The sequence below is a fragment of the Quercus lobata genome, chromosome 6 (assembly GCF_001633185.2).
Source record: "Quercus lobata isolate SW786 chromosome 6, ValleyOak3.0 Primary Assembly, whole genome shotgun sequence".
In the NCBI taxonomy this organism is placed as follows: Eukaryota; Viridiplantae; Streptophyta; class Magnoliopsida; order Fagales; family Fagaceae; genus Quercus; species Quercus lobata.
This window is the reverse complement of record NC_044909.1, coordinates 53,305,851-53,322,455: the sequence shown is the minus strand read 5'-3', so window position 1 is coordinate 53,322,455 and position 16,605 is coordinate 53,305,851. Positions and strand designations below refer to the sequence as shown.

Sequence of the window (16,605 nt, the reverse complement as noted above, 5' to 3'; positions counted from 1 at the left end):
ATTATACCAGTGTTCACTGTTATTATTTTAATTAATGCTTGCTTACTCCTTAGTATGTTTAATCTTTAGCATCTTAAAATTAAAGGTCACAGACAAAAGTTAGTGGGCTTAACCCAATTAAATAATAATTAATTAAGTAATATATGGTATTCAGTTAGCCTTTCGTGATTGGAAAAGTTTTGAGGATAAAAAAGGGAACCAATCTGTTCCACAACATAGCATAGCAGGGTTGGATGCATTTGTTCGGTAACTGTCATATAACTGATAATGTACTTTTTGTAACATATAGAGATTAAAGCATGAATTGAGGACCACTAATTAATTACCTTGGCTAAAATACACTAACACCCTTTATCTTTTAGGGGCTTTGCTTTTTGCACTAATACTCAATAAATTTTAGCCAGTTTAATATTTGAAAAAGCCTTTTGCAGGCTTTATTAACGAGGCTATGGTATTGCTTTCAGGGTGAGTTTGGTTCAGCTTTTTGTAAAAGTGTATAATAAAAAAGTGGAGTTTTCAAAAAGTGCATAATGAAAAAAGTGCATTTTCAAAAAGTTGAGTGTTTGGTAAAAACTGTTAAAAAGTACTTTTTGAAAAATCTGAGTGTTTGGCTAGCACTTATAAAAGTGGCAGTTTGAGAGATAAATTACCAAAAAGGGCAATGTATATATAAGAGAGTTTATTTCATATATATATATATATATATATATATATATATATATATATTATGTGAGTTTGGTTCATACTTAAATCAATTTTTCTCTTTCTAAAAAATTTATTTTTTTCTCACCAATATTAGCTAATAATAACTTATCACTTAAGATTTATTGTGAAAGTATTGTGAAAATATTGTGATAAAAATTGATACTGATTTTAATTTTAACGTGCTATTAAAATTATTTTTTCCTCTTTCTAAAAAAATTATTTTTTTCTCACCAATATTAGCTAATAATAACCTACCACTTAAGATTTATTGTGAAAGTATTGTGAAAATATTGTGATAAAAATTGATACTGATTTTAATTTTAATGTGCTATTAAAATTATTTTTTTCTCTTTCTAAAAAAATTATTTTTTTCTCACCGATATTAGCTAATAATAACCTACCACTTAAGATTTATTGTGAAAATATTGTGATAAAAATTGATACTGATTTTAATTTAAACGTGCTATTAAAATTATTTTTTTCTCTTTCTAAAAAAATTATTTTTTTTCACACCAATATTAGCTAATAATAACATATTACTTAAAATTTATTGTGAAAATATTGTGATTCCATTTCTTTTTTTTTCCCTCTTTTTTTATCCTCCACACACACACATACCGTATTCCTTTTTCTTTTCTTTTTTCCTTTTTTCCCTTTGTTTTTTCTCATCCACACACATACCCTTCCACTTTTCTCTTTTTACTTCTTTCATCTTTTGCAATCTACTACTTCCTCCAAACTCAGAACGTTCCAGCTCTCCTTTTTTCTCTTTTTTTTTTTTTTTTTTTTTTTTTTTTTTTTTTTTTTTTTTTTTTTCATCCTTCCTTTTCTCTTAGCACTTCCTTTCTCCCTTTACTAAAAATATACCCTTACTCTTTTCTTTTTTTTCCTTCTTTCTTTTTTTCCTTTACTCTTTTCTAATCTTTGTTTTTCCCAGAACATTCTACAGACTCACAGAGCTCTCCTTCAGTCATTCTTCCTCTTTTCTTTTTTTCTTTTCTTTTTTCCCCCTTTTCTCTTAGCACATCGTCTGTACCCATGCAAGGGATTGATTTTTTTTTTTTTTTTTCCTTAGCTGATTTGGGAATTTGTTACAGATTTTTTTTGTGTTTGGATTTGGAAATTTGATATTGAGAGGGCAGAGCAGAGAGATGAGATGAGAGGAATGAAGACCGTGTGAGAACTGGATTCATTTATCAAGGGTAATTTGGTATTTTTCTACAGAGCCCAACAGATACCATTCAAACGTGCATTCGACTTTTTGTTTATGGACCTCCAGAGGTCCATAATTGTCTTGCGCGTTTATGCCTTCGTCCAAAACTCAACTTTTATATAAAAGTTGCGTTTCTACTTCACCAAACGCATATTTCCGTCCAGCTTTTAGACAAACGCGCGTTTCAGCCCCTAAAAGCTGAAACAAACGGGCACTCATTATTTACAGGAAAGTTATTTTCCTCACATATACAAGGGCATGGAATTGGAAAGAAAAATTAAGTTGGAAATGCCAGCACATTCTAACCAAACAGGAATTCCTATATGGTGAGATGATTTGACTTTCAATTACTGACTGGATATTCCACTAGGCTACATTGAATTTATTTCTTAAGTATGCACACACATACACAGCTCTTCTATTCTATACCTTCTGTTTTCATTAACTATTCCTATATTTTGATCAATATTTTCATCAAGGATAGAGTAATACACCTACCTTACCCCATACCACATGTATGACTCTGGGAGAAATGGGGGATAAGTAACAGCATAGTAAAATGCCTTTGTTTTTGTAGCTTCTGTTCCAATTTGTCAGTAATTCTTCTCCGTATAATGGCAGGTACAGACCACATTTCTGATTTCACCTTCAATTCATTCACCATCATAGATCTGCATATATGACATAACTGAAAAACGGGTGGCATTTTAGCCTACATCAACAGACCTATGAACAAGCCATACAATAATTTTACCGAGCCGAAAATGTCATGGTATCTAAATTGCCAAGGTAGAAGCTGTAACTCATAACAGCCATTCTCCTAAGGCCCTTCTAACTTGAATTCACAATAGCTTCTACATAGTTGATTGGTCTACAAAACTTGCTGCCCCTGCTAAAGAAAAAATGACAGCGAAACAAAAGCTGCCATCACAAAAATCCTATGGTGTCAACCTGTGATCAATCTTCAACTTGAGTAAGAATATATGATCTTCGTCATAGTGTCTTGGATTCAAAAAATTATTTAATTACTAGAAACAGACCGGGTCATCACTTCTTCCAATTCTGTGAGCTTAGGCTGCTCCATCTACTTGGATGTCCGTTGCAACTTCTCCACTAGTAGGCCTGTAAAATTTCAATGCAAAACCATTCCATCAAACAGCATAAAGTGAGAAGATTTTGTTTAAAAAATGAAAACCATGTTCTCTTAATGTTTATTTCACACCCTATGACACAATGAATTAAATGGAAAAAGGAGTCATATGTTCGAACAACTAGACCCTTAGGGCTCCAATTCAACCCTGGCTTGCACTTGCACCAAGCCAGAACTACATTTAACTCATGAACTTGTAGCTGAATTCATGCCAAGCAATAACAGTCCCATGATAATTGAAGTATATTGTGGCGAGATCCTATTTGCAATTCATTATCTCCAACTGGAATACTGGCACCAGCCCCAAAAGCTATATTGCATATGCACATCAGTGGATAGAGGAACAGATTTCACACATGACAGATCTCAGAATAACATGACACAGATTTAACGAAAACATGATTAAATACAGATCACAGTTAAAAGCAATAGTCATATAGTTTCAGTGAACTTTTTATTTTAAAAAGTAATAAATTTTATTAAAGAAAAGGAACTACTTATGCACCCAGGGTGAAAACATGAGAAAGCCCTAAGGAATTACAACAAAAAAGAATTAAAATATAAAATGCATAGAATCAATAAAGTAAAATATACATCAAAATTATCTATGACCCAAGACACCAGACCACTCAAAGAGTTTTCACAAGGGATGATTTAAGATAGACAACTAAGGTTTCCCCATCTTCAAACGTATGGCGATTCCTCTCCCTCCATATAGCCCACAACAGGCACCACAATGGAGCTAGATTCCAAATCACAAAAGAATGTTTACCAAGCCAATTCCTCCATCCACTTATAAGAACAAACATATGGCATTACCCTAAATATGATTTTACACATTACGATTAGAAATAATCCCTTCTCTATTTATCCATGGGTCCTTTACTCATACTTCAATTTCATTATGAATACTGTTTTACCCACTTCAGTACCCTGAATACACACACACACACACAAAGAGCCCAAAAAAAGAGAGGACGAAGCTCCATAGATTATAAGCAACATCACAATGTTGCAACAAGTGATCCACAATCTTCCCATTACACTTATACATGTAACAGCATTCTACCATAGGGATACTCTTCTCCAGAGATTATCACAAGTTAACATCTCCCCCCATTGCTGCTGTCCAAACAAAAAAAGCAACACCCTTTTTGGGCCCTTTACACACTATATACATTTCCAAGGGAATGTTAGATTACTAGAGCCTCTCAAAATCTCAGAATAAGAAGGAACATCAAATTTTCAATTGCCATTCAACATCCAACTCGCGACCAAGGATTGGGATGTTGGAATGTAAAATTTCATAGAAAGAAATCATCCCCTCTAATTCCCTATCATTGAAATCATGAATAAATATGATATTTCAAGAGCAAGTCCTATTTTACTAACCTTCTAAACCAAAATGTACTGAGGCCTCCTTATCTATGGTAATTGTATACAACTCCATGTATGGCTCTTTTAGAGAGTTTTCTCCACACCACTTATCATGCCAAAACCTCACACAATTGGCAGCCCCAGCATCATATTTTACAAACTCCAAAATTCTATCCAACCCACTCTCATACTCCATTAACTACAACTAAGTGCACCTCTTACTCCTTTTGCTGACCATCAACACCATTCCTCCCCATATTTCAGCAAAACCACTCCTCCACAAATGAGTATTTTCCTCTCCAAATCACTATAACCATCTTAAATGTGTTTAACTTGCAAACCCCCAATCTCCCATTACGCATAGTGTGCAGAAATGTACTCCAATTCACAAGGTGAAATTTGAACTCATCACTCTCACCACTCCACAAAAAATTCCTTTGTAGTCTCTCCAATCAATTGGCCACAGAAGTAGGGATTGGCAACAGAGACAATTAATAAGTAGTTAAGCTGGAAATGGTGCTCTTTAAAAGGTGCAACTTCCGCCTTTTGACAAATAAAAGCGTTTCCATCCTAATGATCAATGCTTTATCTTTTCCAATATTGTGTTCTACACAGCTTAGCCTTCAAAGATGAGCTCAATGGCAACCCCCAAGTAATTTATTGGTAAAGCACCAACCACTCAACCAAGTATTTCAGCCATTTCCCATATGCCATTCTCCTCTCCTATTGGAACAATTTCATTCTTGCTCAAATTCACTTTCAAATCAGTAATAGCTTCAAAGCAAATAAGAACCATTCTAATAAAAAGAAGTTGCACCACATCAGCATCATGTAATAAAATGGGACACCATGAGGTGATAATATGTCCCATTCCCTACTTTAAAGTCAATAATGAAACCTCCTTACTCTATTCTCCTTAGCATTCAATTCAGTACCTCTAGAACCAGCATAGATAGCAAGGGTGAGAGATGATCAACTTACCTTAAGCCCCTCAATCTGTAGAAAAACCCATTGGAGTGTCATTGACTATTACTGAAAACTAAATTATAGAAACTCAAAAATGAATCTGACGTATTGCCAAAGCTCATCCTATCCAACAAAAAGATTAGAGTATCCCAATTAACATGATCATAAGCATTTTCAGTAACAAATTTACAAATCACTCCTGTGACTTGGCTCTTAATGTGACTATCCAAGCATTCATCAGCAATCTCCAATTAACATCCCAAACTTGCTTCTCCATCCAATCCTATTCTATTCAGTTACATTTTTCAAAGCAGGGCACTTTAATCTTGATAACTAGGAGTATCACAGTATTTGAAAGAACTCAAACTAGCTCAATTAACTTTTCCTACCATTCTAACATTGTTCAATATTTTTTCAGTAAAATCCAATCATTCAAAATCCCCTTTATTCCAGCCATCTCACCCTGTGTCAATACGCTGTTGAACACAACTACACTTCTTACAAGAAATATATCGAAGACTTGACTGCATCCAGCACGCCTTACTTTTAGACTGCATCTATGCTTCTCTCCTAACCAAAGATATCGCCTATCTATGTTGTCCTGTTTGGCATATCACAATTTCTTTAACAAGCACCTTAATTACAAAACACTAGAAATCTTGTACTTTGAATTTCTGTCATTGTGACAAGCACCTAAAATACAAAACACTAGCTCACACCATGATCATGAGTGGTGGGAAAAAAAAGTGCCAACACTTGACCCAAATGCCTCCCCTATCAGACATAAATTCATACCTCAAAGGTACTCATGACTCAAGTCATGACTAGCAGACCTATAGAACTATCAGACACAAGGCCTAAAATATACATGAACTCATTCCAAGAATCAACATATGACAGAAATATTTTTTTTTAGCAACATAAATCATTCCAAGAAAATAAAAAAGCAGGTAATCATATTGGGATCTTTTTTTTTTTTTTTTGGGAGGGGAAAGGGGACAAAATGCACTTACAATCCACTTAGAACTTTGATGGTGTCATAGAATAACCATTGCAAAGTGATAGCAGGTCCAACCAGCATTATCCTGATAGGAAGACTTCTTGTAAACAAATTGACAAGCCCAATTTTCTTCACTACCTGCTCATGTGAAATTGCAAATTAAACATCTACTTCCCTACTACGTCAACAAAGTATCACAACTACAAGGATAAGCGGGTGATGATACCAGTATAAGGCTGTCAGCTTTTTTGTTATAAAGAGAAGAAACAATGTTGTCAGCAGGATTAGAAATTAGGCTACCAACAGATCCAGCAGCATAGCCAGCCAAACAAGTCACTCCAAGCTGCTGACCTTTTGAGCAGTCCTCCTTTCTTTTTTGAACAACTTTATGATACAGAAAATCAACTGAATGCTCAAATGTTGAGAACATAACCATGGAAACTGCCCAAGGAAAAATTCAGAAGTTTACACATTTAAGAGGAACACGAACAAATTATAAATATAAATTCACACTTTCAAAAACTTTACTAGAGTACTGAATATGATGCTTTTAATATATATATATATATATACACACACACTTTTAGTAATAGACTAATAGTAAACACAATCTTATTTTATCTTATCTTGTTTGTTTGTTTTTATTTATTTATTTTGGTTGCTATAAAAAAGGACAAGGAAAAGAAAAGAAATGCTATTAAAATAAACCAAAAAAAAAAAAAAAATCAATTGAAAATGCAAAAAAGAACACCAACTTGCTCCACCTCTAGATAAAATTCATTCCTATCATATGAAATTAAATATTATTTTCACCATAATTGAGGAATTTGAGAATTAGTCACCTAATATGTTTACTGCTTAAATAGAAAAAGAACAAAGAACTGTAAATTGTTGATGAATCAATTTAAATGGCTAAAAAAAAAAAAAAAAAAACCTTCTTCTGGTCTAAATTGATGGGACCAAATCTCTTATTTCTTGAAATCACACACACCCAAAACATCTTCCTGAAAACAAAACCAAAAACACAGCAATTTCCCCACAAAAACCAAAATATGAGTGACTTTAATACCTGCTTTTTATTTCTTAATATCATTCAAATTTATGAAAGCTCATACAAACTCAAAAGTAAAAGGAAATATAGATTTGCAAATTATCCTCAAAATCTATGTCTAGCAGGTTCATAGTTTAATTCAGCATATGATTCATTTAAATTAGTAATGCAGACGTTTAGCAAAATAAGAAAACAAAACTTTAGGAAATCACGAAATTACATGGAAGGTTTCGACCCCAAAGTGGTATAAGTCCCCTATAAAATCTGCAGAAAAAAAAAAAAAAAATTAATGTATGAACATCTATCATCGTTATCAACAAGAAAGTCTTAGTCCCAAAACTTTGTGGTCTAAGAGAAAAGAAAAAAAGAAAATATAAGTTTCAAAATACTTACCCATGGATGCCTTCAGATGCATACAACTTTGGAAAGCCATCAGCCAAACCCTTGGCAAAATGGGGCTGTGCTTGAACCCGGACTTTAATTGCTTCAAATGGGCAGAGAGCTATATTGGCAAATACTTCAGCAGATGCACTGCTAAGGAAGAAAATGAAACTTCTATTGTGGTCAACGAAGATATCAGAGTAAAGCCTCTTGAAGTATTCATATAGACCAAATCTACAGCCTCCTTGAACACCATATCCAAAGAACTTGCCAGCCCAACCTCTCCAAAAGGCAGAAGGGCCTTGTTCCCTCAACAAAGTGGTGAAGCATGAGGAAATGCTGTTATACCTGACTGGGTGTACCTACAGATTTGGCTTAATCCATTAATTAAGCCTCCTAGGAATGTACCAAATGATGTGATAATTTCTAGAGAGAATCAAATCAACATAGCTCATAGGACAAGGGGCCATTCTGGTTTTGCTTTTGGAGGGTTCGAAGAGTGCTTTAAGGGGGGTTAAAGTTCTATTACTTGAATTTGCCAAACATTTGGTAATTTCACTAAAGAAATTTAGAGTTTTAGTTTAAAAAACTCTACAATTCAGTTTGTAAATCCAGGACTTTACAACACGATTAAATGTAATTTCCCAAACACTCAAGACGCTAAAGAGCTTTTCCATTAAAGCTCCATCTTTACTAAAACAGCTCTACAGTTAAAGCTTTACTTTCTACAGCAATGCCAAACGGACACAAGGGCATCTCCATTTTTAGACAGATAGAAAATGAAATCAAGCCAAAGACGTACACAATACATATATCATAGGGTCCGATCACAGAAGAACTGATATGGGATCTCTATAATTGTTTTGTGGAACATATGTGAAAATAATAGAGGAGTTTAAGCATAAAACATTCCATGAAAAAGAGAGAGAGAGAGAGAGAGAGATGAGCGACCTGCATATTGACTTTCAAGACATCGAGAGGAGTAATGGCGAGATGGGTAGTGCCGGCACTGAGCATTCCTCCAACAGTACAAATCCCATAATACCCATACGGATACGGTGCTTTTAATTTCTCACTCACACTTATTATACTTGTACTTCTTCCTTCAACTTCAACATCAGCCCCTCGCATCCCACCTTCTTTTCTCTTTTCAATTATAATAATAATAAAAAAAAAGCCTAATCTTTTCTTTTTCTTCTCTACAACTTCTTCTTCTTCTTCAACTTGATCACTACTATTAGTAACCCCTTACCTCTCTCTTTCTCTCTCTCTACCCACACTTACAGTTCAGTACTAGTATTTCTCTGTATTCAGAGTCAGAAAAAAGGTCCTCTCTGTCTTCGGACAGTATACAGTATACACAAAAGAAAAGCATATGCTGTTGTGTTGCCGTGATTCCCCATTTCCAATAACTCCGGAAGTAAAAGGGTTTTTGATGTCTCTGAGGTTTTTAAAAACGGCATCGTTATGTCACCCAATCACATCAAATTGGGATGGTCGTGGTATTTATAATTACATTATTATTATTATAAGTAAAAAAAAAAATCTCTTATTTTAGTATATATTAAAATGCAATAAATTTTCCAAATGAAGTAAAAAATAAAAAATTAAGTTAAGAGGTCGTGCTATTTATAATTACAATATTATTATTATAAACAGTATCTTGAGCTTGTTTGGATTGAAGAAAATAAAGAAAAGGTAAAATAGAATTGGTCAAAAATTATGTATAATGAAATCGGTTCAATGTTTAACATTAAGTGAAATGGCTTTATTTCAATCAATGATCTTAATTTGGAAGACATAATTAGGATTAGAATAAAAATAGAAAGGTCCTCCCTCAAAGCAACCTTGGATTTTTTTTTTTTTTTTTGCAACATTTTTTTCCTTAAAAAAGGTTTTTTTTTCCTCGTAACAAATGGGGAGGAGGATTTGAATTCACATTCTCCCCATAAAAAGAATCAAATAATACAACTAAATTATAAAGAATCAAATAAAAAGGCTATTGACGCAATCAAGTTATGACTTAAACCTTTCTCAAAAAAAAAAAAAATTTCTCAAAAAGAAAAAGTTATGACTTAAACTCTCTCACTATTGCCTAGTAACTCTCCTTCGTCTAATCCTAAGTTATCTTTTTTCCTTTCTAATCTTTTTGGAGTAACAATAATATTTCTTTTACACGATTAATAACTTCGACAATGATTATCTCTAGACAAATGTATGATGTAGTATATACATTATGTGAATTCTAGTTAAATCAACTAGCAAAGTCTATTATGCTAGTAAAGCCAATTGCCATCAAATAATAGATCTAAAGTTTGAACATTACCTACACCAAAAACTAATTGAAATTTTACCCTAATGATAAAAATAATCATCATAAAGTAGACGTTATAAGTTAAAATTCTTTCTTACCCATCACAGGTTATGTTACACAAAACATGTGGTATCTAGTCTTTCCCCTCAACTCGTTTGATGAACTGTCTTTTCGTTGGGTTAATTAATAATAGGCGAAAAACACATTTTGGTCCCTATATTTTCGCACGATTCCTACTTTGGTCCCTAAGTTTTATTTTTACCGCTTTTAGTTCCTGTTTAGAAAAACGCCTTCCGTTTTAGTCCTTTCCGTCAGTGCCGTTAGGGCACTGACCTACGTGGCAAACGGAATTATTAAAATAATAATAATAAATTTTATTTTGTCATTAAAAAATGCCAAGTCAGTATTTAAATTTTAAAAAATAATTTATTAAATTTAACTAAATAAAAAAATAAAAAACAGAAAAAAAAAATCACATTTATTTTTAAATTTAACTAAATCTGGGTTTGTGTTCTGGGTTTGTGTCTTGAGCAAGAACAACAAGAACACTAACCCAGATTTAAGTACACAAACCCAGAACACAAAATTAAAATTCAAAAATCTCAAACCCAAAAATTAAGAACATCAAATTAAACCTGAACAAAAAATTAAACATAAAATCAAACACAAAACACATACCCAAAAAATTAAAATAAAATTAGCACAACACAACACTTCCACGGTGTCCAGAACACAAGAACACAACCAAGACAAACCCAGAACACAAGAACACAACTTTTACCCAGCAACTGGTGGTATCGGAACATATCGGAAAATCCAGAAACCAATAAAGATGGGGAAGAAGAGGATTTGCCATTGACAGGTTGCCCACCGGAGGAAAAGACATCCCCGGAGTTTGGGAAGTCGTCCGCTGGATCATCAGCAACCATCACACTAAAACCCATACAACCCACCTCAGCCCCGCTTGATTTAGGGTCCACTGAAAGACCATAAACAGCCCCACCCTGACCACCGCACCCATCGAACCTTGTAAGGACACCACCCATCTCGTCGGTGCCCGGAAACACCATCAAAGACTTCTCGGATGAGCCGTGGGGGTCTGATCCTTCACTAAACTGGCTTCCCGTCGAAGAAAAGTGAGTCATAGTACACCCATCGGTCCTTGGGTGGTCCCCATCCAACTCACCGAGAAACCCAAGTTTCGCCGAGGCGACTTGAAGAGAAGCTTCAGATTCCGGCACCGTTGCAGTCGTCGGCGACACGAAATCCCCTCGTACCATATGCTGAACATTAAGGTGTTGGTATTTGAGAGAGAAAGAGAGAGTCATGGATCTGAAAAGAAAGATCTGGAAATGTTGTGTTGTGTTGGAAGAAAAACAAAGACAAATAATGGACCTGGACACCGTGGAAGTGTTGTGTTGTGCTAATTTTATTTTAATTTTTTGGGTATGTGTTTTGTGTTTGATTTTATGTTTAATTTTTTGTTCAGGTTTAATTTGATGTTCTTAATTTTTGGGTTTGAGATTTTTGAATTTTAATTTTGTGTTCTGGGTTTGTGTACTTAAATCTGGGTTAGTGTTCTTGTTGTTCTTGCTCAAGACACAAACCCAGAACACAAACCCAGATTTAGTTAAATTTAAAAATAAATGTGATTTTTTTTTCTGTTTTTTATTTTTTTATTTAGTTAAATTTAATAAATTATTTTTTAAAATTTAAATACTGACTTGGCATTTTTTAATGACAAAATAAAATTTTTTATTATTATTTTAATAATTCCGTTTGCCACGTAGGTCAGTGCCCTAACGGCACTGACGGAAAGGACTAAAACAGAAGGCGTTTTTCTAAATAGGGACTAAAAGCGGTAAAAATAAAACTTAGGGACCAAAGTAGGAATCGTGCGAAAATATAGGGACCAAAATGTGTTTTTCGCCTTAATAATATTTAGTTTTAGCTTGAAATAATTAAACGAATGTTAAAAATTTTAGTACATAAACTATATAACCTGATATGTCAAGTTTTAAAAACAATAAAAATAGGTTTAAAAAAATATATAAAAAAAAATTTTAAAAACTACTTATAAGTTTAAAAACTATTTAAAATTTTATTTTATTAATGACATAATAATTATTATGTCATTAATATTATATCAATCATATTGATTATCATGTCGTATTATAGATTTTTATAGTAAAAATAATACTAGTAATTTAATATTTATATTTAGTTTGCACTGGTGATAAGATACACATGTTGATTATGTTGGACTCATATCAAGTAAATACCATTGCTTAACAATAATTATGCCAAGAGCTTTGTAAAAATTGGCACCTCATAACATTTCCAACATCCAATGTTCAAAACCTCTCTCTCCCATTGTAATTATCAACAATATATATAATTATATAAGAAACTTAACCATATGAAATATATGTGTGATCTAAATAAAAGTAATAAAATCCAATCCACAATAAATTGCTAATATCCACAATTTTATTCATGAAATCCTAAACTAATGCGGATCATAAAAGTCTTAAAAATAAAAGTCAAGAGTCATCTTATTTCTTAAATATAAGGAAGAAATGAAACAGGAAGTATTATGATATAGTAAGAAGCTTCTTATGTCTTCAATACCGACAATGATAAGAATGGAATGAATCGTAAAATTGATCGCTAGTAGAGGCAACGCTGGGCGCAGGGAGACTAGCAGCAGCAACAGCAGTAGTAGCAGTAGCAAATGCGGTTGAGGACATGAGTGCTTCTTTAGAGGTTTTATTTGAGGGCCTCAAGGTGGATTGTTGGGCTTGGGCACCAGAGTTCTGAAGGCGGAGAAAATATTTTTGGGCATGACTTGCAACTTGTGTTGGGTTCTTTGTCACCACACATTGCCGTGAAATGCTTCTCCAATCTCCCTTACCAAACCTCTCTAAACCTCTAAGGAACAACCTGTTTATAGAGATTTAGGAGGGTCAAAAAGTTACAGAAAGTTTTTCATTCCTGTGAAAACACAACGTTTCTACGTTTTACTTTTGTATTTCGCTTTATACTCTACCAATCACAATTTGTAATAAATTTATTTGACTTGCCTTTTATAGGGGGCGTTTGGTTCGCCATGATGTGCCCTTAATATGATGTACATTACCTTAATATCACATTAAGGTGTTTGTCATAAGTAATGTAAGACTACCTTCATCTAAAAAGGTGATGAGATATATTTTGTAATCTTAGATTACGGTAATGTTATAAAAAATTAAATGAACCATCATGGCGAACCAAACAGTCCCTAAAATAACCAATGTTTAAATTGGAGAAAATAAAATAATAAAATCAAACATGTTACATACTTACAATCTATAATTTGTAAAGTATAAAGTGAAACACAATAAGAGAAAAAGACACATATCATGGTGAGACAAAAAATATAAGCCAATTTCACTCGTCTTCTTTTTACCAAAAATATAAGCCATATAATGAGAGAGTAACAATGGCACCACTTACCTTCAAACTTTCCATTTCATTTTTTGTCTAGATTTTGACAATGAAAAATGAAAGGACTGGGTTTGACCCCAAAACAAGTAGCGTATTAACAAATTAATTTCCAGTTAATTCAATTAAGTGATCACAATTGCAATATCAATTACCACAAATTAACAAGCATCATATCATAAACAATAAAGTAATAAAAGCAAGACAAGAGATATGGTGGCGAAGTGGGAAAATGATGGAAAATGTTTCTCAAGGAAAAACCAGTATAAGGGTAGCCTACCCGACAAAAACAATCTACTATATCAAAAGAAGTTTTAAAATTTAATATAAAACCTTTATACCAAGACTCTACTTGCTAAATGAACATACTGAAGTGACCTACTATAACTCTAGAACCTCTGAACTTTTTAATATATGAATGCCTTCACGAACTACCCATTTGTATTCTAAAACCTTTGATCAACTCCAAAAGCCTCTGGAAATTACTTTTTTTTTTTTTTTTTAAGCTGTTTCATGGACACTTGATCTTAAACTAATGAAGACTCAATACAAACTCAATCAAGATTATAAGTTATGAAATTTTTCAATATTAAAACCTTCAAAAAAACACATTTTATTACTCTTCTAAATGCTTCTAATATTTAGAAAATGTTGAGAGGCTTTTAACAAATATTGTAGTTTGTAGACATGCATTAAAACTGGTTAAAATTATTGTAGACTTTAGATACCATCATATTGTCACCACAAGTTTCAGGCATTGTGATGTGCATCTCGCATAGGTAGTATGATGAATTTCACATTCAAAGTAAAATAGACAAGAAAGTGTTCATCTGTATATGGTTCAATTGAGCACCCCCAACACCAAAAAAAAAAAAACATCATTTGAGTAAAATAGGTAGATGGTCAATCCACAAGACTTATTGATTTTTTTTTTTTTTAATTTTTGGTGAATGGGAAATTATATTAAAAAGATTAGGGTAAATTGCAAATTACACCCCCTAAACTTTTGGGGTGTAATTTGCAATTTACCTCTTGAAATTTGGGAGTATTTGGATTTTATAACTTAACGTTTCAAAATTTGGATTTTACCCCCTAAAATTTGAGAGTGTTTGGATTTTACATCCCCAAATTTTGAAACTTTAGGGTGTAAAATCTAAACACCCTTAAACTTTAGAAAGTAAAACCCAAACACCCCTAAAAGTTAGGAGGTAAAATCCAAATTTTGAAACGTTAGGGTATAAAATCTAAACACTCCCAAATTTTAGGGAATAAAATTTAAATTCTAAAATTTTAGGATGTAAAATCCAAACATCCCTAAATATTAGGGGTGTAATTTGCAATTTACCCAAAAGATTAAGTACAAAATAGTGTAGGGTAAGCTACACCTCATGTACATGCCAAGAGCAGACATACAATATCATCAAATAGTACACCTTAAATAATTTCATATGATTAATAGCCTTATACGTAATGATATTCCTCCCCCTTCTAAGCCAAGGTCTATTGTTTAATTGATTATAGATTATGTTCCAATTAGTTCAATTAGTAATTTCTATTGTCATCTAATAAGAGATTTAAGATTTAAATTTTGTTTATATCAAAAATCAATGTGTATTTTAGTTTGATAATAAAAGCAATTATCATAGAGTGGACGTTGTGAATTTAAATTCTATTGTATCTATATATTAAAAAAAAAATCTATTATGGATATACGAGATATATATGTGAATCCAATCACTTAAAAAAAATACCATAGATGTCTCCGTTATAAATGCTATAAAGTGTCAACCAAATGAATTACAAGATTATTGGCAAAATGCCGCGTGTCTTAATAAAGAGGAAATTAAAATAAAAGCTTACAATAGCATAACATAAATATAGTAAATAAAAGTTTTTGATACATACTCATGTTCTTCTGAAGTCCATGGAACCCCCTTTCTTCGTTTCTTTCCGGATTTCCTTTCAACTGCAGGAGCTGATTTTTTTTCATTTGTCTCGCTAGTCTTGTTAAAGTTGGGTACTGAAATGAGACCTGAATCAATCATTTCAATATCGTTGCTCAAATCCTCCAAGTGCTTCTTGATTTGTGGTATAGTTTTTCGAGGGAGCCTAATTGCAATTTTCTCAAAAAGTTGTGGACAATCAAGATCAAACTCTGCTAGTGAGTTTTCAAAGATCTTGTTCTCCTCAAAATTCCACTCAGTGGTGTATTCTAGTTGAGGTGGTCGAGAGAGACATGACAATGACTGGTTGCAAAGAGAAGAGATAGAAAAATAGGATGGTTCCATTGTTCACCAAAAATAACTGAGAAAAGATGGTAATTTTTCTTTTCCTCAATGAACAGGCTATGAAAGAAAGATTCAAGACCTCAATTGTCTCTCTTGCTCTATGGTCTAGTGTTACTCAGTCCTCGATCGTGTATATATATATATATATATATATATATAGACACATATAATGTCAACCGTGCGAACCTGAATGTAACCAAATTAGGGAAATATTTTAGTATTATTTTATGACTATTATGGAAATATTTTGAAAGACGCCTATACAATGAGTTGGCAATTGTTATAAAATTTTATTTTTTGATGAATACTATGGAAAGATTTTGAAACAAACATATGCAATGAGGTGGCAATTGTTTCCTAAGAATTTACTTGGAAAAGTAGATGTACCGACCACCTCATTTAATAAAAAAAAACATCTTTCTTGCCAAAAACCAACACTTCTACCCGTACAAAAACTTTTACAATATTGTACAATGGTTGAAGTAGCATGTTATGATTGAGGTACAATGAAAGTAGTAATGTCAAATTTGATGATGCTTAGATCGTCAGCCAAGGATGATCGTCTAGATTGATGTCGTCCTCAACCAACCCGATCTCTGAGAATAAGTGAAGGAAAGAAAAGATGTAGATCACCGACGTGGTGCCTGCCAAAAAGCCTCCGATGCCAAAGTCAGAAA

The 16,605-nt window shown here is 32.9% G+C and overlaps 2 protein-coding genes across 2 annotated transcripts; both read right to left on the bottom strand.

Moving 5' to 3' along the window:
- Nucleotides 1–2,582: 2,582 nt before the first annotated feature.
- LOC115993881 (mitochondrial phosphate carrier protein 1, mitochondrial-like) lies at nucleotides 2,583–9,305 on the bottom strand. The gene is made up of 6 exons (XM_031117866.1): nucleotides 8,795–9,305; nucleotides 7,856–8,205; nucleotides 7,683–7,726; nucleotides 6,638–6,852; nucleotides 6,425–6,549; nucleotides 2,583–3,040 (listed from the first exon to the last, which is right to left on the bottom strand). Exons 1-6 carry the CDS (start codon nucleotides 8,972–8,974, stop codon nucleotides 2,989–2,991), a joined length of 966 nt encoding a protein of 321 aa, XP_030973726.1. The 5' UTR covers nucleotides 8,975–9,305; the 3' UTR covers nucleotides 2,583–2,988.
- A 3,476-nt stretch (nucleotides 9,306–12,781) lies between these two features.
- LOC115950495 (transcription factor DIVARICATA-like) lies at nucleotides 12,782–15,928 on the bottom strand. Its single transcript, XM_031067687.1, has 2 exons — nucleotides 15,546–15,928; nucleotides 12,782–13,100 (listed from the first exon to the last, which is right to left on the bottom strand). The coding sequence occupies exons 1-2, from the start codon at nucleotides 15,926–15,928 to the stop codon at nucleotides 12,782–12,784; spliced, it is 702 nt and encodes a 233-aa protein (XP_030923547.1).
- Between the last annotated feature and the right edge of the window lie 677 nt (nucleotides 15,929–16,605).